The 20,341-nt window shown below is 39.2% G+C and overlaps 1 protein-coding gene across 3 annotated transcripts; it reads right to left on the bottom strand.

Annotated features, from left to right (window-relative positions):
* Window positions 1-3,062: 3,062 nt before the first annotated feature.
* Window positions 3,063-19,929, bottom strand: TLR6 (toll like receptor 6). Of its 3 annotated transcripts, XM_029235996.1 has the most exons (3): window positions 19,874-19,929; window positions 5,529-6,015; window positions 4,360-4,606 (listed from the first exon to the last, which is right to left on the bottom strand). In XM_029235996.1, exons 2-3 carry the CDS (start codon window positions 5,944-5,946, stop codon window positions 4,557-4,559), a joined length of 468 nt encoding a protein of 155 aa, XP_029091829.1. In that variant the 5' UTR covers window positions 5,947-6,015; window positions 19,874-19,929; the 3' UTR covers window positions 4,360-4,556. The 3 variants fall into 3 exon arrangements, with proteins under 3 accessions (XP_029091825.1, XP_029091826.1, XP_029091829.1); XM_029235992.1 differs by having other exon boundaries at window positions 3,063-6,015; XM_029235993.1 differs by lacking the exon at window positions 19,874-19,929 and adding an exon at window positions 11,610-11,643 and having other exon boundaries at window positions 3,063-6,015.
* Window positions 19,930-20,341: the final 412 nt, after the last annotated feature.

The following is a 20,341-nucleotide window of genomic DNA, read 5'->3' as shown; positions in this document are numbered from 1 at the left end:
CTGTGTTCTCATTAAGACTCACTCTATCCTCCATTTATATCCCAGTCATCCAGTCACTGTCTCTTAGCCATGCTTTCACACCCTTCCATCCCCTCTTCTCTGCCAATCTCTCCCTTTTTTGGACTTCAGAACTGTGAGAAATACATTTCTGTGGTTTAAGCCACCCAGCCTGTGGTATATTGTCAGGGCAGCCTTAGCAGACCCCTACACCACTCTTCTCGATAATGGTCACGAGGCAGGTAACCCTGCTCCCCACTCCTCAATCCCCGTCCTCACTCACCACCATGACAGCAGGTCATGACAAGGAGCTTGACTTTTGTTCTTACTGCAAGGGGAGGTCATTAGAACGTTTTAAGCAGGGGAGTGGCTTAAAATAATTTATACTTTAAAAATAATTAGTCTGATTGCTGTTTGGAGAACGTATGAGGCAACAGTAAAAGCAGGGAGGCCGGTGAGTTTACTGCAGTCATACAGGTAAGAGATATTGGTGGCTTAGTCGGGACAGCGGATGCTCTGCTCCAGGTTACAGAGTGGAACATGCACACTCTGTCCCTGATGGCCTGCAGACTCAGCTGGGGGTGGCAGTAGAAAAAAAGGGAGGGAGACACTTCTGAATCCTTGAAATAAACACGCCCTTTCCCAAGTTGGTATCTGCTACTTGCAACTGGAAGAATTCAAAAGAGGAAACAGAGGATTCCTGGAGATAGAACATCTTTATGTAAAAAACAAACTGATCTCTTATGATAGAGCTTTTATATGTCTGAAATGTGTATGGTTTCATATGTGGCAAAAATACAGGTTTTGTTTAATTCTATTTGAAAATGCCAAAATTCTATATTTTCATATAAAATATATTCTATATTTTCTAAATACTGTCAACAGTATTTTGTGGGAAACATATTGGAACCATTTAAAAATATTTGATCATTTAGAATGTGTGACATAGTTTGTTGTTTGCTTTTTTTATGAATTTATTTATTTTTTTATTTTTGGCTGTGTTGGGTCTTTGTTGCTGCGCACGGGCTTTCTCCAGTTGCGGCGAGCGGGGGCTACTCTTCCTTGTGGTGAGCGGGCTTCTCACTGCGGTGGCTTCTCCTGTTGCGGAGGATGGGCTCTAGATGTGCAGGCTTCAGTAGCTGTGGCATGCAGGCTCAGTAGTTGTGGCTCGCAGGCTCTAGAGTGCAAGCTCAGTAGTTATGGTGCACGGGCTTAGTTGCTCCACAGAATGTGAGATTTTCCCAGACCAGCAATCAAACCTGTGTTCCCTGCATTTGCAGGCGGATTCTTAACCGCTGCGCCACCAGGGAAGTCCCAGTTGTTGTTTGCTGTTTTGGTTTTGTTTGTTGGCTTGAGGATTTTTTAGTTTAGGGAACAAGTTCAACAGGGGCTAGAGAAAATTTACCATTTGGGAAAGGGCCTGTGGAAGAAAGTAAGTGCTCTCCCGAAGAGAAGGAAGGGCTAATGCAGACAGAAGATGACTCTAATACAATTTCATTAAGGCTAGTTTCTTTATAACTATTAATTATGAAACCAGTTTATTGAATGAGCTAAGTCCAGAAGGAAAGGGCTTTATTTTTCTCTCTAACTATAGCTTTACAAGCAAGTTTTGTTGAATCTCTCCCTCTATAAGGATCTATTCAGGATCTATCCTGAATCCTAAATCCCACAGATTTTAGTGACAAGTCTCATTTTAGTAATTGCACCTCTATTTCAGGCATTGAAATGTCCAGGCCAGTCCAGTTTAACATCAGTCTCACACCTAATTCAAAATTCTGCTTGGCCCTGGCTCGGGCCTTTCTTGCAGTGAAGCAGGGAAGGAGTGTGGTCAATATCATCACTCTTCCTCCATCTTCTCTGCCTTCTCTATATTCTGGATGTTCCCAGGCCTCTGCAAGTGAAGAGAGTATTAGAGAAAAAGGAGCAAGTCTCCCTGCAATTAACGACTGGATAAGGCAGGCAGGCCATCATACCTCTGCCTCTGATTATGGCGGAGTCCAAATGTTGGCTCTTTCACAGGATGCATCTGTGGGTCATTCAGAGGCCTTGGGGGGATCCCACATTGCACAGCTCTTTGATGCAAGTGGCACATTCTCTGGCTGACCTCTTGCAGCACCCCCCTGACTCCCCAAGTCATACGCCTCTTCTCCCTAACCCCTTGCCTCTTAGCAGTATTGTCCCTTTGCACAACAGGCTGCCCTATTAGCTAAGGTCATATCATGACACCTCAAGCCCAGATACCCTTCCCATGGTCATTATGGCCCACAGGAAATCCACAACACTTCTGCCATGCCAAATAATGGAAGGGTACGTTGCAATCACTGCTTCCTTTCTTTCCTCATCCTGCTATTTCGGGCTGCCCCAGCCACCCTCTTACCTCCTGAATTCTCCAGGTGAGAAGCACTCATGCATTCATTCAACAAATATTTATCAAGCACCTATATTTGCAAAGCATTGTTTGCCAATAGGTGACACTCATCCAGCTCTTCCAAGAGCTCTCACTCCATACTCTGTCTGCCTCACTGGGCCTGTGCATTCCTGTTACTCTGCAAGCTTTCAGGCTGGGAGTAGGATGTGAGGTTACTGCTCTTCTAAGCTTACAGCCCATCTCGTTTGCCTTTGGACGAAATCCAAAGCAATTTCCCCATAAGTCTAGAGCCTCTACTTAATGACTCTCTAATCACCCTTTTGAAGCCAGTCTTCTGAAAATGGGTAATATGAGTTGATAGTTACTGACCTCTTTCTGCTATTTTTTTATAATTCCAGCCTGGCTGTGTCTAATATCTGTTTAAAATGTGGTGATATTTACGGCCTTTTGTCAGCTTTGAGGCATTCGCCAAAATTCTAACACAACCAGATAACTCCTATTCAGTCGGTTACAAATAAATCTGGCTCTGAGTTTCCTTGGCAAGCCAGTAAATCATGTCTTTGGCCTCAACAGCCTATGACTAAGACTCTATTTCCCTTTATATACATAGACTACCAATGCCATGAGTCGCTACTGATTAATTGCATATTTGTGTAGCAAAGTCAAACATTTTATAAACTATTACTCAGATGTGAAGAAAAAAGAAAGTATCTTTATTTTCCATATCTGGTCTAATTTCTCCCCCAGCCCCAAAGTAGAGCAGGATAACAGAGCTGACCAGAGGCCGATGAGGATCCACAGGACACCCCAAGTACCACTGCATACAGTTCTGAGGTTGACTCTTTCCTGCCATGAAGTCTCATAAACTCCTGCTCACACAAAATCCTCTGGGGAAAGGAGAAGAGAGGGGAAAGGTCCTTGAACGACTGAGCATTTACTCAAAAGAGCTTGTTTCAATTTGAAACGGAATGGTTCAACCAGAAGAGACTGAGCTACCTGTCATCAGCACGTTTGAGCACCACCACAGCCCCCAGTCTGGTTCCCAGTTCAACTGAAACACAGTTTTCATTAAGTGTTTCCTGAATGCATGGAGATAATGGAGGCAGCAAACACAATAACTTGAAAGCACAGTGTCCATCAGAATTCAAGTTAGTGATGGTTTCTTAAGTTGGACGTCTGATCTTTTTTTAAGCTTTCACATCATCACTTTCAGTGACTAGTATTAATTTAATATTAAAAGCAGCTCTAATATTAGCCCAAAAAAGTCCATGTTTGCTCTTCTCCTTGGGCCATTCCAAGTAAGTTCTCTGGGCCATGAGAGCCCTCAGCTTGTGATACTTGCCAGGGATGCTGTTCTGTGGAATGGGTTCCAGCAAGATCAGGATTAAGTTATTAGATCCTTCATGGAAGAGATTGTGATGGGCAAAGTAGAGTTCATAATGGCACCACTCACTCTGGACAAAGTTGGGAGACAAAACAAAGATGCACTTGTAACTTTTCTCAATGCAGTTTATGATATTTTCCACGATGCTCTTGCCAGGAACAAAGTTTCTCTCATGGAGACAAATTCTTATATCTTCTTTTTCTAGGTTTGGTATTAACTCATTCTTCACCCAGGCAGAATCATGTTCACTGTATGAAATAAAAGCATGGAACTGGAGAGCTCTTTGGAGTTCTCCTAAGGGTACATTCCTAGCCCTGCGCCGGGTCTGGGTCCACTGACACACCATCCTGAGATACCAGGGCAGATCCAAGCAGATACAGAGGATAGTCACGGTAACAACCAATACCAGCCCAGGGACACCAATGGTGACAATCAGCAGAGCTGTGTTGCAGGATAATTGAGATACATGGAAGTCCTTTAGTGGGGTTCCCTTATAGCTTTCTGGATAATCACACTTATAAGAATCAGGCCAACCCTCTACCACTTCACTTGATACTTGGCCTACACTTTGGATAAAGTCTCTTAACTCACATGTACATTGGAATGGATTGTTCCCTGCTTTTAGGGACCTAAGTTTCTGGCAGCTCTGGAAGAAATCAGCTGATGGGTTGGAGACTGAATTATAGTCAATGATCAGTATGGAAAGGCTGCTAAAGGTACCACATCCAGGAAGGTGGGCTAAAGAATTGGAAGCAACATTGAGTTCTTGCAAAGTTTCTAGACTGGTGACATCTTTAGGGATGCTCCTTATTCTGTTATTGTGGAGATCAAGAACCTTGACCCTGGGAGGTAAACATCTGAAAACAGAGTCAGTAAGTATATTTGAAGATAAATTTAACAACACTATACTCCCAACCCAAGTGCAATTTCCATCATGTCTATCATATTCCAAAGAATTCCAGCTAACATCCAGTATTTCCAAAGAGAGCATATCCTTAGTCATGAGACCTACTTTGAAAAGGTCTTTTAATTCATTCTTTTGTAGAATAAGTGTCTCCAATCTAACTAAAGTGTGGCAATTTTGAAAAACACTATCTGTGAAAATATTCTGGGTGAAGTTCAAAAATGTAAATGTGCTTGGTTTCTGAGGACAAAGCATGTGTACAAAAGGTGTGTCTGATATGGTTAACATCGTAACAGTCATCTCAGAAAACACTGTGTATAATGCTGTCTGTGAAAAAATAAAAACTCTGTTTATAATATGTTCTATATTCAGTGCTTTCAATGTTGTTTCATGATAAGTAAAAACTTCTTCACTGATGCTTTCAACTATTGTTAAATTGTAAATATTGAGATATTCTACAGGTTTGGGCCAAAGGAATTGAAAAACTCCAACCAAACATTTCCAAGTTGTTTCCATATGGTTTAGGGTAAAATTCAGTAAGGTTGGCCCTCTAGTGAGTTCTGACAAAAATTTAATTAAAACTTGACAGTTGTCATCATTCAATTTAATATTAGTCAGTTGTAACCACCCTAAACTATTCACTGATATGTTCACTTGGACAGAGAAGAAGCTATTTGGGTGAAAAACAAGGTGAAGTTCCTTTGTATTCAGAATTTGAAGACTTTCTTTCTCATTTTCTTTCACAAAATAACCTTCCAAATCCAGAAGGATGCAACTTAGGTGCAAGTGAGAAATTGGTAGTAGATCTAATTGCTGTAACTTTGTCGCACTTAATCCTAAGAAATTCAGTTGAGTCAAGTTGCCAAATTCCTTACAGATGGGCAGGGCATCAAAGTCATTGAATGAGAGGTCTAAATGCTTGAGACTTGTAGTGATCGGATGACAGGATATCTTCTGCAACCAATTGTGAGATAAATCCAAATATTCCAAATCCTGGTTGAACTTGAAAATACTAATATCAAGGTACTGGATTCTATTATGGGAAAGTCTCAAAACTTTCAGCCCTGAGAGAAAGCCGATGTCAGAGAGGTGAAGCTCAGATATGTAGTTTTGAGACATATCTAAGACTTTGGTTTTTGGTGACAGGTCTTTGCGAACACGAATAAGACCTATTTTTGACATGTCCACCACAAATTCACTTTCATCAGAGAAATGGATTATGGTTCCAAATACTAAGGTCAGGATGTAAACAAAATGAAGGTTTCTGACAGCAGATTCTTTGCCTTTGGTCATGATGTTGAAGCGGCTATCCCCTAGAGGATTGTTGCTGTTCTTCAGAACATCTTGCTATGAATCCAAATTCTAGAAATATAATATACATTAAGATGTATAAAGATTGGATAGTTGCTCTCAAACCTCAGCTTACTAAACACAAAATCTCAATGAGTTCTTCATTCATTATCAGAATCATTTCTGTCCCCATAATTTAATGTGTTATTTTTTCCAGTTATACAAGTTGCTTGTGTCAGGAAAGGCAATACAGACCTTGTTAGCAAAGAATTGTGGTTGTGTGTTATAACCTGTCTGGTGGCTTTCTGAGGGGTCCACTCAGGAGTGTGCCTTTGTTTCACCCCATCCAACTCAGAACTTTCCCAGGGCTGCAGCAGCCTCCTGGACAGTGTTTCGAAAACCTTTAAAGGCACAAACACTAGCCACAGCCACCTGGAGCAAGGGATAAGATACGGGGCAGGCAGCAGACACACCAGAAAGCCAGAGAAGGAGGAAGCTGGGAAAGGAGATACATGGGAGAAAAAAGGCTCTAGAAATCTCCATGTATCCCAGGTAATCTAGAGGCCATACACATGCCCAGGGCTGGATGCATGCTCAGAGAAGACCTGAGAAAATCCTAAACATTCACCTCTGATTGGCTTTTAGGCTCCGTGCAAGCAGAAAGTAAAAGCTAAGGCAGAGTTGTAAACAGCCTGGATAAGCACTCAAGAAGTGCTTCAACACAGCCAATCTGCAAAGATCAGGTATTTTTTGTTTTGTTTTGTTTTGGTTTTTTTTCTCCAGATGTTTAAGAAAATCTCTGTCAAATCACTAGCTGACCACTAAGCCAATGGAACAGAGAATTCAATGGCCACACACAAGAAGGAATACAGTCTTTACAAAAATAGTTTAGAAACATCATTAAACAGATAAACAACCACACCCCACAGCAAGCAGCAACAACAAACCCTGGGAAAGAGGAGAATCTGAGTTACCATATCCTAATATTTCCAGTTACCATGTTATAATATTCAAAATGTCTGACTGAAGTAAAAGAACTATGAGGCATGCAGAGAAATAAAAAAGTATTGTTCATTCATAGGAAAAAAAAATTAAAAGAACAAAGAGAACTGACACTACCCAACTTCAAGTCTTATGTAAAGCTATAGCAATCAAGACAGTGTGGTATTGGTGAAAGAATGGACAGATAGATCAACTGTCCAGCATAGCAAGCTCAAAAATAAACCCATCCAAATACAGTCAACTGATCTTTTACAAAGGAGCAAAGACAATTCAGTGTAGACAGGATAGTCTTTTTAACAAATACTGCTGGAAGAACTAGACATTCCACATGCAAAAAAAAAAAGGTCTAGCTCAAAATGGACCACAGACCTAAATGTAAAATACAAAACTATAAAACTTCTAGAGGTTAGTATAGGAGAAAATCTAGGTAACCTTGAATTTGGCAATGACTTTTAGACACAACATCAAAAGTACAATCCATGAAAGAAAAAAATGTTAAGTTGGACTTCATTAAAATTAAAATTTTCTGCTTTGCAATTAAGAAAATGAAAAGACAAGCCACAGACTGGGAGAAAATATTTGCAAAGCACATATCTGTTAAAGAACTTGTATCCAAAATAAATGAAGAACTCAAGCTCAACAGGAAAATAAACAACACAATTTAAAAATGGGCAAAAGATCTGAACAGATATTTCACCAAAGAAGTTATACAAATGGCAAATAAGGACATGAAAAGATACTCAATACCATATGTCATTAGGGAATTGCAAGTTAAAACAATGAGGAACTACTACATATCTGTTAGATTGGCCAAACAATCCTGAAACAACATCAAATGTTGGTGAGGATATGGAGCAACTGGAACTTTCATTCATTATTGAAATTCAAAATGGTACAGATACTTTGGAAGACAATCTGACAGTTTCTTACAAAGCTAAACATAGTTTTACCATATAAGCCAGCAATCACACTCCTAGATATTTACCCAAATGAACTGAAAATCTATGTCCACACAAAAACCTGCACATGAGGGTTTCCCTGGTGGCGCAGTGGTTGAGAATCCACCTGCCGATGCAGGGGACACGGGTTCGTGCCCCAGTCCAGGAAGATCCCACATGCCATGGAGCGGCTAGGCCCGTGAGCCATGGCCGCTGAGCCTGCGCGTCCGGAGCCTGTGCTCCGCAACGGGAGAGGCCACAACAGTGAGAGGCCTGCGTATCGCAAAAAAAAAAAAACAACAAATAAAAACCCTGCACGTGGATGTTGATAGAAGCTTTATTCATAACTGCCCCAAACTGAAAGCAACAAGATGTCTTTCAATAGGTAAAAAGATAAACCAGCTGTGGTACATCCATCCAGTGGATTATTATTCAGCAATAAAAAGGAGTGAGCTGTCAAGCCATGGAGGAACCAAAATGCGATTGCTAAGTGAGGAAGCCAATCAGAAAAGGCTACCAACTGTATGATTCCAACTCTCTGACGTTCTGGAAAAGGCAAAACTAAAGAGACATTAAAGATCAGTGGTTGACAGAGGCTGGGGGATGGAGGATGAATAGGCAGATTATAGAGGACTTTTAGGGCAATGAAACTATTCCATGTGATTTTGTAATGGTGGATATATGACCTTATGCATTTGTCAAACCTATAGAACTATGCAACACAAAGACTGACTCCTAATGTAAAGTATAGACTTTAGTTAATAATATATCATTATTGGTTCATCAATTATAACACATATACCACACTAATGCAAAATGTTATAATAAGGAAAATTGTGTGCAGTGGAAAGGGAGTATATGGGAACTCTCCGGCCCATTTACTTAAATTTTCTGTAAACCGAAAACTGCTCTAAAAAATAAAGTCTATTAGGGCTTCCCTGGTGGCGCAGTGGTTGAGATTCCACCTGCTGATGCATGACGCGGGTTCACGCCCCGGTCCGGGAGGATCCCACATGCCGCGGAGCGGCTGGGCCCGTGAGCCATGGCCGCTGGGCCTGCGCGTCCGGAGCCTGTGCTCCGCGACGGGAGAGGCCACAGCGGTGAGAGGCCCGCGTACCGCAAACAAAACAAAACAAATTAAAAATAAATAAATAAATAAAGTCTATTAAAAAAAGGAGAAGTCAATAGAAATGGTCCCCGAGGAAGCACAGACATCGATTTGCTAGACAGAGACTTTAAATTAACTGTCTTAAAAGTTAACTACGTGACTACGGTCTCTTTTCATTGGACTCAGAATACTTTATTGCTCTTTCAAAGGACAGTCCTCTTATCCCCTCAAAATGTTTTACCAGTCAGTCAGTTTGATCATCTAAAATTGTACAAAATGGTATGCAAGGAGCTATTGCCAAAAACTACAAGACATTCTCACGAGTCTACACCAGTATTCAATTTGGTGCTATGCTCAGCCATCTGCTGCAACCAGTGACCCGTCACGGGTGAAGGGTTAACAAACTCATTTCTCTCCTTCTCCATGGACTAATCTGATCTAACTCTTTTCTGGAAACCTGATACAGGGAGAATGTCAGCTGTGTTATCAGGAAGAATCACTTATGATAAAAGTGACCATTGAGAGGCTTCCCTGGTGGCGCAGTGGTTAAGAATCCGCCTGCAAATGCAGGGAACATGGGTTCGATCCCTTGTCTGGGAAGAGACCACATGCCGTGGAGCATCTAAGCCCATGCGCCACAACTACTGAGCCTGTGCTCTAGAGCCCACGAGCCACAACTACTGAAGCCCACGTACCTAGAGCCCGTGCTCCACAATAAGAGAAGCCAATGCAACGAGAAGCCCACGCACCACAACAAAGAGTAACCCAGCTCACCACAACTAGAGAAAGCCCGTGCACAGCAACAAAGACCCAACACAGCCAAAAATAAAAACAAATAAATTTATTTTTTTAAAAATGACCATTGAACGGTAAATAGCATCCAGGCTGAAAGGACTGCGTATGAACTATAAATACCAAGTAAGAAACCTGAGTTCTATTTCCTCTCCTGTATCTTCCTGAGTAAACTGGGACCAAGTGTGGCCTATTAGCACTTGTGCGTCTGAATGTTCAGATGAGCCTGAGAGGTCCTCCTGGTGGGCACTGCAGAGCCATGCCAGCAGTAGGCTAGACCTTCAGATCCTCAGCTCAATTTGGCCAAAACAACATGAGATGAAAAGGATGGGGAGGAAGGTGGTTGACAAGTCCCTGAGGCCTGCTTGGAAGGCCCATCTCCCTGTAGCTTGATGGCTAAATCTCTATGGCATAAGACAGGGGATAAATCCTCTTGTGAGAGTAGATGAGGCCAAGTTTGTGTTACAAGGAAGAACTACTTATACTCTTTACCTCCATGAATTGGACCTCAACAAAACCAGCTGTAGCTGGGCTGGCAGAGAGGATACTACCGTTCATGGAGCCATTTGAGAAGATATGATTAATACAGGCCAAGCCGGGCATTGATGACCATTGCGAGGTGGAAGCAGATTCACCAGCCCACAGACATCATGCTTGTGACTGAGACAAAGGGGTGGAACTAAAACTGTGCAGAAGGTCAAGGAAGAAGCCAGTCCCAGAAATTCAGACACACATTCGTGAGTCTATGCCACTCCAGCTCTGATCTGCACAGAAAAACATCTATGAGCCCCAGGAGGGAACAAAAGCTGGCCAGGACACACCAGGCTCCACAGCCACCTAATTCCCTCAGCAGCATCCTGAAAGCAGCAGTGGCAGCTGTGATGGCCACAGGGCAGCCTCCTGCACCTACATTGGAGTATCCACACCACATCTGCCTGGAACCACCTATAGGCAGAGGTTAGAAGTGCTTCACAGACTGGCGAGGGTCCGTTGAGATAACACATATACTCTGCTCTTTCCAGTCACAGGATTTTTTTTTTAGTTGCAGGATCTCGTTTTTGGACACAATTCCCATAAACATGGAAATACGTTTTTCCCATTCACATTAGACCAGAAGCAACAAATTCAGAGAGGCAGGATTCGGCACTTGATAATCTGAAATCATCAAGTTCCTACAGTTGACACACAGATAAAACAGGAGAAGATGGAGAAATATTAAAAAGTGCACTGAAGAAATCAGAAGGCACGTCAGGATAAAGCTGCTGTATGTAAGACAAAAGTCTTCCCAGAGCCCAGAAAGTCTCACTGTACTACAATGGATTACAAGACATTGCCTCTCATGACAATGATGCTGAGTGAATGAGAAAAGATTACCTGGCCGAGGGGAGGAGGCAGGTGTAGGCACCCACGGACTCAATATCTGCTACCAAGACAAAGGGCTAGAACTTCGAGGCTTGCTCAACCCCATTTAGGATCTGATCTCCACAAAAAAGCATCTAGGAGGCCCCGGGGACAAGAGCAGGCAACAGGGTCCTGTGTAGCAGGAGTAATTGAGAACAGATTTTGACTACTTGTTGTTGTTCAGTTTTATTAACAAAAGGATCCACTGTTCATCACTTGAGGGCATACTGGAAATAGAAAAATAGTTAAGAGATGAATAGTTTCAACTAGTCATACTTGGGAAGAGTAAAAACTCTTCTGGGTTGGGGAAATTTCATTGCAAAATGGCATATAGTGGTTAAAAGTCCCTCCCAGCTCCTCCAATACAGCATTTCCCACCTGCCCATCAAAACACCCAGAAAACACAGAAACTCTCAAAAACCCACCTTGTCACCAAAACCAAAGAAGGATGGAAAATTAATGGCCGGATCCAAAAGCATTTACACTCATGAAGAAATATCTGGAGCTGTATTAAGGAAAACCTGGCATACTCAAGCTTTGTTTCAGGAAAACAGACTCCCTTCTGAAAGGTAGGAAAGAATTTTGTCCCTCTACCTGTTTGTCTCTGATTCAAACACCAAGGATAAGTAACAACCAGGTAATTAAGTAGCATTTCTTTTACCCCAATGCTACTGATGTTAGTGGGTCAGAATACTGAGTTTTCCTTCTACAGACCACCCGCTCCCAGCTCTCCAAGATTTCTACACCTAGTCAGTGATGGACATTATCAGGTAAGAACCGAGCAAGAAGCACTATCACCACTCCTATTCAACACAGTACTGAAAGTCCTAGCCAGAGCAATTAGGCAAGAAAAAGAAATAAAGGTGTCCAAATTGGAAAATAAGAAGTAAAATTATCTCTGTTTGCAAATGATATGATTTTATATGTAGAGAATCCTAAAGATTCCACCAAAAAGCTGTTAGAATAAACAAATTCAGTAAGTCACAGGATACAAAACCAACATACAAAATTAGTTGTGTTTCTATATGCTAACAACAAACTATGAAAAAGAAATAAAGAAAACAATCCCATTTACAAATGCAAGAAAAATAATAAATTTAACCAAGGAGGTGAAAGACCTGTACACTGAAAACTATAAGGAATTGATGAAAGAAATTGAAGAAGACACAAATAAATGGAAAGATATGCCATGCTCATGGATTAGAAGACTTAATATTGTTAAAGTGTCCACACCACCCAAAGCCATCTATAGATTCAGTGCAATCCCTAACAAATTCCAAAGGCATTTTCCACATAAGTGAAAAAAAAAATCCTAAAATTCATATGGAGCCACAAAAGACCCTGAATAGCCAAACAAGCCTGAGACAGAGCAAAGCTGGAGGCATCACACTTCCTGGTTTCAAAACATATTACAAAGCTATAGTAATCAAAACAGTATAAATTTAGCATAAAAACAGACACACAGACCAATGGAGCAAAATCAAGAGCTGAGAACTAAGCTCACACATATATGGTCAACTAATATTTGGCAAGAGAGTCAAGAAGACTCAATGCGGAAAGGGTTGTCTCTCCAATAAATGGTGTTTGGAAAAGTGGATAAGCATATGCTAAAGAATGCAATTGAACCCGTTTCTTACCCCACTCACAAAAATTTACTCCAAATGGATTAAAGACTTAACTCTAAGATCTGAAACCATAAAACTCCTAGAAAAACAAGTAGGAGAAAAGCTCCCTGACTTTGGTCTTGGAAATGATTTTTTTTGGATCTGACACCAAAAACATAAGCAACAAATGCAAAAATAAACAAATGGGGCTACATCAAACTAAAAATCCTCATGCACAGCAACAGAAACAATCAACAAAATGAAAAATCAACCAACAGAATAGGAGAAAATATAAACCATTTTATCTGGTAAGGGGTTAATATCCAAAATATGTAAGGAACTCATATAACTCTATAGTGAAAACAAAACAAAAACTTAAATAATTTTATTTTAAAATGGGCAGAAGACCTAAATAGACATTTTTTCCAAAGAAGATATACAGATGGCCAACAGGTACATGAAGAAATGCTCAACATCACTAATCATCAGGGAAATGCAAATCAAAATCACAATGAGATATCACCTCACACCTATTAGAATGGCTATTCTCAAAAAGACAAGAGATAACAAATGTTGGCAAGGATGTGGAGAAAAGGGAACCCTTGTGCACTGTTGGTGGGAATGTAAATTGGTGCAGCCACTATGGAAAACAGTATGGAGGTCCCTCAAAATATCAAAAATAGAACTACCATGTGATCTAGCAATCCTACTTATTGGTATGTATCTGAAGGAAATGAAATAACTATCTCAAAGATAGTGCACCCCCATGTTCATTCCAACATTATTCCCAATAGCCAAGACATGGAAACAACCTAAGTGTCTATCAGCGGGTGAATGGGTAAAGAAAATGTGGTGCAGACACACAGTGGAATATTATGCAGCCATAAAAAGAAGGAAATACTGCCATTTGTGACAACATGAATGGACCTTGAGGTCATTATGCTAAGTGAAAGTAAGTCAGACAGAGAAAGACAAATACTGTATAATCTCACTTATATGTGGTATCTAAAAAAGCCAAACTCATAGAACAGAAAATAGAAAGGTAGTGGCCAGGAAACAGAGGAAATGGGGAGATGTTAGTCAAAGGCTACAAGCTTCCAGATGTAAGATGAATGGGTTCTAGGGATCCAATATGCAGCCTGAGGACTACAGTTAACAAGACTGTATAATATACTTGAAAATTGCTAAGAGAGTAGATCATACATGTTATTACCACACACACACACACACACAAAGGTGTGTGTGATGGATGTGGATAACTAACTTTATTGTGGTAATCATTTTGCAATATACATGTATCAAATTGTCACATTGTAGACATTAGACTTACACAGTGTTGTATGCCAATTATATCTCAATAACACTGGAAAATAAAAAGAACTGGGCAAGAGGTAAGGAGGGATTTGAGGGAGTACATTTCATTCTGAATGGTGTAAGACATACAACAATACTTGTAAGTGGGGCAGAAATAAGAACTTTAGCAAGTGTATTCATCAGAAATTGCAGTTTGTGTGTATAATACTCCATTAGGTCAAAGTATCAGAGAATTGGGCAATGAGAATAAGAGAAGCTACTGTTTAATACTGGTTAAAACAAATAGCTCACAATGAAAATACAACAGATAAGAACACCTATGCAAGGAATAACATTGCATCAAAATTTACAAAGTAACAATGCTGAAAACATAAGGAGACATTGATAATGAAAGTAATATATTTCTCTGGGTCATAGTTAGATCAAGTAGCAAAAAATAAACATATATGGAGGGTTTGAATAAAATAATTAATAAAGGATTTAATAGAGACTTATAAACTTTGACCCTACAAAAAGAGATATTTTATATCTAAGGGCCAGGGTTCATGGAACATTTGCTAAAATTGTTTCTTAGGTCAAATAAATTTTAAAACAAATACCCCAAAGCAGAAATTCGTAAAGTCGTATTTCTGACTACAAAATAAACTTTTAAGATCACTTTTTAAAATGTTCTAAATATGTTCTGGATCAAGAAAATCACATTTTCAATTATAAACATTAAAAATGATGAGAGTCAACAGGGTGATATGCACATGCGCTAGCCACTGCCTCTTGCCCTAAATCCCCAAAATGATGAAATACACACACACACACATACACACACACACACACACACACTTAAAAGCAGAAAGGGAAGTCTTTAGGGGAACTGAAACCAAGAGAAGTCTCTGAAATCCACAAGCAGATTGGACTACGATAGACAGAATAGTAGCCTCCCAGAGATGTTCACTTCCTAATCTCAGAACTTGTAAATATGCTGTTACATGGAAAAAGGGATTAAAAGTTGCAGGTAGTATTAAGATTGCTAATCAGCTGACCTTAAGATTTACTCAGGTGGGCCCAATGTAATCAAAGTATCCTTAAAAGTGGAAAAGGGAGGCAGAAGAGGTCAGAATGATGTGATATGAGAAGGACGTGACCTTTCTTGAGGAAGAGGGCCATGAGCCAGGGTATGCAAGCAGCCTCTAAAAGCTCAGAAAGGCAAGTAAGTGGATTTTCCTGTAGAGCCTCCAGAAGCAATGCAGCCTTGCCAACACCTTAAACCCAATAAGACCTATGTTGGACTACTAGCCTACAGAACTGTAAGATGATAAAGTGTGTTTTTCAAGCTGCTAAGTTTGTGGTAATTTGTTACAGCAGCAATATAGAATTAATACAGACTAGTTTGGTCTAGCCGTCCAACAAGCAGGCTGTGAAAACAGATCAACAAGCAGTTTTACATGGAGCCTCAAGCACAATTTGGGTTGCACAAACAAGAAGCATGACACTTTTACAAAGCAAACCCTGTGATAGAAAGGAACCAGACTCAAGATACAACAGACATTAACACCCAAGAGACAGAGATAAAAGAGAATAGGCATTTTAATAGATAGACATCCTCAGAGAGGTAAGATTCTGAAAAAGAATGGAGTAGGAATCATGAAAATTAAAAACTTAATAACTGAAATGGAAAACTTGTTGGATGAGTTGAACTGCAGAGTGGCACTGCTGATGTGAGAATGAGTGAGATAGAAGACCAAGAAGAGGAATTTTCCCAAAATACAGTCCAAGAGGCCAAAGAGATTAAATATATGAAAGAAATGCTAAAAGATGTGGAAGACAGATCCACTATATGAATTACTAAAGTATAGACTCTATCCTCTGAAAGAGAAACTGACTCACAAAAAAAATTGGGAATCAAGAAGGAATACTTTGCAAAAAAAGTAGAAAATTTATTGCTAAGTCCCAATAAGGATTGATGACAAAAATTTTAATAACAATCTGGAATTTAAATTGCCAATGATAACAAGGGAGTTAGTGGATAGTGGAGGGAGAGGGAGAGAGTGGACTGAAAGCATGTAAAGATCCTTGCCTGACTGAGAAGAAGTTATAGATACCAATTAACTCAAGATTCTGTTAGAAAAATATAAGCTTAAGTATGTGTATTATAAAATTAAGAGTATGTATATGTATATTATTAAAATATAAATAAAAGAGATAAATTCCAATTATTTGGTAGTAGGGAGAAGATCAGATTGAAGAAACCCTAATCAATCTTGCTCTATGCTGAAGGGATAATACATAGTGATTAATTTGGATGTTTCTGGGATTGTAAGCATCACTTATTATTAGCAAATCTATGACAATAATACAGCAGTGGATAAAAGGAAAAAAAACAGAAGAGCATCTCCATAGATATTAAAAATTCACTTGATAAAATTCAGCATTCTTCTTTGACTAAAAACATGTTAATTAAAGTATACATTTAAAAGATACTTTTAAAACTTGATAGTGCTTCCCTGGTGGCACAGTGGTTGAGAGTCCGCCTGCCGATGCAGGGGACGCGGGTTTGTACCCCGGTCCGGTAAGATCCCACATGCTGTGGAGCGGCTGGGCCCGTGAGCCATGGCCGCTGAGCTTGCGCATCCGGAGCCTGTGCTCCACAACGGGAGAGGCCACAACAGTGAGAGGCCCGCGTACCGCAAAAAAAAAAAAACAAAAAAAACTTGATAAAGAATATATCAAGTATCTGACTTAAACCAATATCCCACCCCCAAAGCATTTCCATGAAAGTCAATATCAAGGATGCCCACTATTATTTAACACTGTTCTAGAAGTTCTAGTCATTGTAAGTAAGGGGTGAAAATGAGAGACAGAAATATTGGAATGGAGTAAATAAAATTATCATTATTTTTAGATTATGTGATTGTCAATGTGGAAAATCCAAGAGAAGTAATTAAAAAACTGTTAGAACCAGTAAAAGAGTACAATAAAGGGGCCAGTACAAAAATATTTTTTTAAAAAGAAATCTGTCCAAAAATAGCAGATTGTTCAAATAAATTATGGTATCTCCATATAATTAAATATTACTGTGTGGCCTTTAAAAATAATGAAAATCTAATTCCATGGAAAATTGCTCACTATATATATGTGACAAAAAGTAGCTTATTTATAAAATGTGCAGCAGTTAATATGTACACATGCATATGGAAAAATTAATAAGATACATACTAAGATATTAACAGTGATGATCTCTATCTGGTAAAATTTTAAGGGGAGGGGTTATTTTCCTTTTAGTTGTTACCTATATTTTTCAAATTTTGGACATTTAAAATTAAGTAGATCACGTGATTTGCTCAGAAAATTTATCCCCCCAAAATCAATAGTCAATAATATGAATAACATCCAGTCACACAAAAATCATATTAAATCAAAATAGTGTATAACATCTAAATGAAACTTGTGATATTGGACTGAATCTCAACTTAGACAGACCTGCTGTAAACGTTACTTGAGTATCAAGGGGAGAAAGGATTTTAAGAGGGACCAGGTACTAGATTCTATTAAGAAATAAATGTTAATTTTTGATAATGTTATTTGGCTATGTTAGGAAAATGTACTTTTTTTAGAAATACAGAATGAAGCATTTAGAGGTGAATTATCAGCACGCCTATAATTTAAGATATTTAAGTATAAAAAGATAAAGTGAATCAAATGGGAATTTTTTTCTTAAATATTTTTTTAAAGCCATGATTATTTTCACCTACCAAATTGGGAAAATTCAAAAATATAGTACCCAGTGTTGGCAGGTGGGACTAAAATAAGAACTCTCACTTACTGCTGGCAGGAATGAAAAATTAGTACATTTGTGAAAGGCAATTTGGTCCCATGTATAAATTCCTTAAAAATATGCTTACCCTTATTTTAGCAATTCCACTTCTCAGAATTTTCTTCTAAAGGAATACACATAAAAATATTACTATGAGGTTGCTCATGAAGATGAAAAATTGAAAAAAATCATAATGACTAGTAGAGAAAATTGTTTAATCAGTTATGGTACACCCATACCATGGAATAGCATGCAGCCTCAAATACTGCACTTCGGAAAAAAAATTTCTATGACATAATGTTAAGCGGACAAAAGAATACAAAATCGTGTGTGCAGTAGGAATCTAGTTTTGTTAAATATGATTAAAACCTGACGTACAAAAAGCCTAGGGGAAAAAAAGAATGGAAAGAAATATACAAAATGCTAACAGTGGTTATCTCTAGATCTCCAACTCATAGATGAATTTATATTTCCAAAATTTCTAATTTTGAACATCTTTTATAAGTTGAAAGGCTTGTCTGGAAATATAGCTAATATAAAAGTATTCTATATTTAAAGAAATATAATACACTTGCATTTGTGTGGAGAGAGAGAGAGGAGAGCTTCTTCCACGTGATAAATTGACATCCGTGAGTGAGAACCCACTCAGAGGTCTCTGGATGGTGTCTGTGTTCAGGGGACTGAAACTTAGCCACTACGTAGGAAAGTTGATCAGCTTCCTGTATATCACCCTGCCTCCAAAACACAAATATTCCTCCCCGATCATTTATGTCCTCAAGCGTTTCCTAGTGTTTACATTTAAGCCAGGAGCTTCTCTATTTAAGAAAAAAAAAAAAATATGGAGGGGGGAAAAAGGGAGACGAGAGAGCGGAAGATTACAGAGGTCACAACTTTTTTTTTTAAAGGAAGTGTAAGAGATAAAAGGTAGAAGGTGTTTTGTTTTTCTTCTTTAATGCATCAAATGAAAGGTGTGGGTGGGGGAGACAGATGGAAGAAGCTCTATATTAAGAAAGAAAATGAAAAAAAGGGGCTTCCCTGATGAGCAGTGGTTGAGAGTCCGCCTGCCGATGCAGGGGACATGGGTTCGTGCCCCAGTCTGGGAAAATCCCACATGCCGCGGAGCGGCTGAGCCCGTGAGCCATGGCTGCTGAGCCTGCGCGTACGGAGCCTGTGCTCCGCGGCGGGAGAGGCCACAACAGTGAGGCCTGCGTACCGCAAAAAAAAAAAAAAAAAAAAGTAAGAAAATGATGGATAGGATCTATGAAAATAAAAACTACGAAAAAGGAAAGACCGGAAAAACGTGCAATTCCATAATCAAATCAACAAATATGTAAGAGAAATACTGTTTTATTTGTCAAAGCTTAGGTGAGAATGTTGAAAAAGGCAAGTTCTGGGCCAGTCCCCGCCACTTCCTCCATTTAATAAATGTTTATTCAGAGTGTACGATGTGCCAGAACTGCCCCAGACGTCCAGTGCTGGGGATATAAATACGAATAGCAAAGGCATAATCCCTGCTTTCAAAAGCTTATAAATTAGTGACAGACACAAATAAACAATTATAGAACCATGTGACAGGAAGGATCAAACACTCACGTCTGTGGTAAAAATACGTAAACATGTGATAGGCGCCATATCAGCGGCAGAAACTACTGTAAACCTTACTGAAAACAAGGAACTAGGGAAAGGTGAAAAGAAAAAATGTAGTAGACAAAAACAGAAGAAAGAAATAACATCAGTTAGTTTTTTCCTTAACTATGACAAGTGCTAGCTATTTTTATATCTTTCAAGATAGCCATATCTTTATCTTTCTTGTCTAATAAAAAGAACGCTTGCAACATTAAAAAAAAAACCTTAAAATCATTTTGCAAAAACTTAAAAGAAACTTTACCTATTTCCTATACATCTGCTTATTTGAAGTAATTATTCCATAATTTGAAAAAAGCCACAAAGGCTTCTTACTTACCAAGATTTCTTTCTCAGAAGAAGGGAAAATAACTTCTAAATGCACGGAAAAATAAGTGCTTGACAAAATGCAAGTCCTTAGTTCAAGTAAAGCAATACCATAAAAACGGTTTGCGCCACCTGTCGGACATTACTGGAATTACCCCTGCACATGAATTTCCCCTTCAAAGGTCCTGAGCAAAGCATGTGGTCAGTAGGCTTTTCTGGGCTACAGATTAAAACAGTAATCAAATTTCTTAATTCATAGGATCACGCAGCTTATGACAATTTCAGTATGAAGAAAAATGTTTTTCTAAGGTGATATTTATCTGTAAAAGTTTGCAGCCTGAATGTTAAATTGTCACCACAATGGAAAGTTATTGAACTTTGCCTGTTTTATCAACATTTTTAATATTTCCAATATAATTGCAACTACCATGATCAATCAGTTTTGAAGCATTATTTTAGCTGGATGGGATACTTTAAAATA

The sequence above is a fragment of the Monodon monoceros genome, unplaced genomic scaffold (genome assembly GCF_005190385.1).
Source record: "Monodon monoceros isolate NGI ecotype Baffin Bay Population unplaced genomic scaffold, NGI_Narwhal_1 Super_Scaffold_20, whole genome shotgun sequence".
In the NCBI taxonomy this organism is placed as follows: Eukaryota; Metazoa; Chordata; class Mammalia; order Artiodactyla; family Monodontidae; genus Monodon; species Monodon monoceros.
This window is presented reverse-complemented; position numbering and strand designations above follow the sequence as displayed.

Excerpts from the sequence above, each read along its gene's own strand:
- TLR6 (XM_029235992.1), bottom strand. The coding sequence starts at position 5,946 with ATGACCAAAGGCAAAGAATCTGCTGTCAGAAACCTTCATTTTGTTTAC.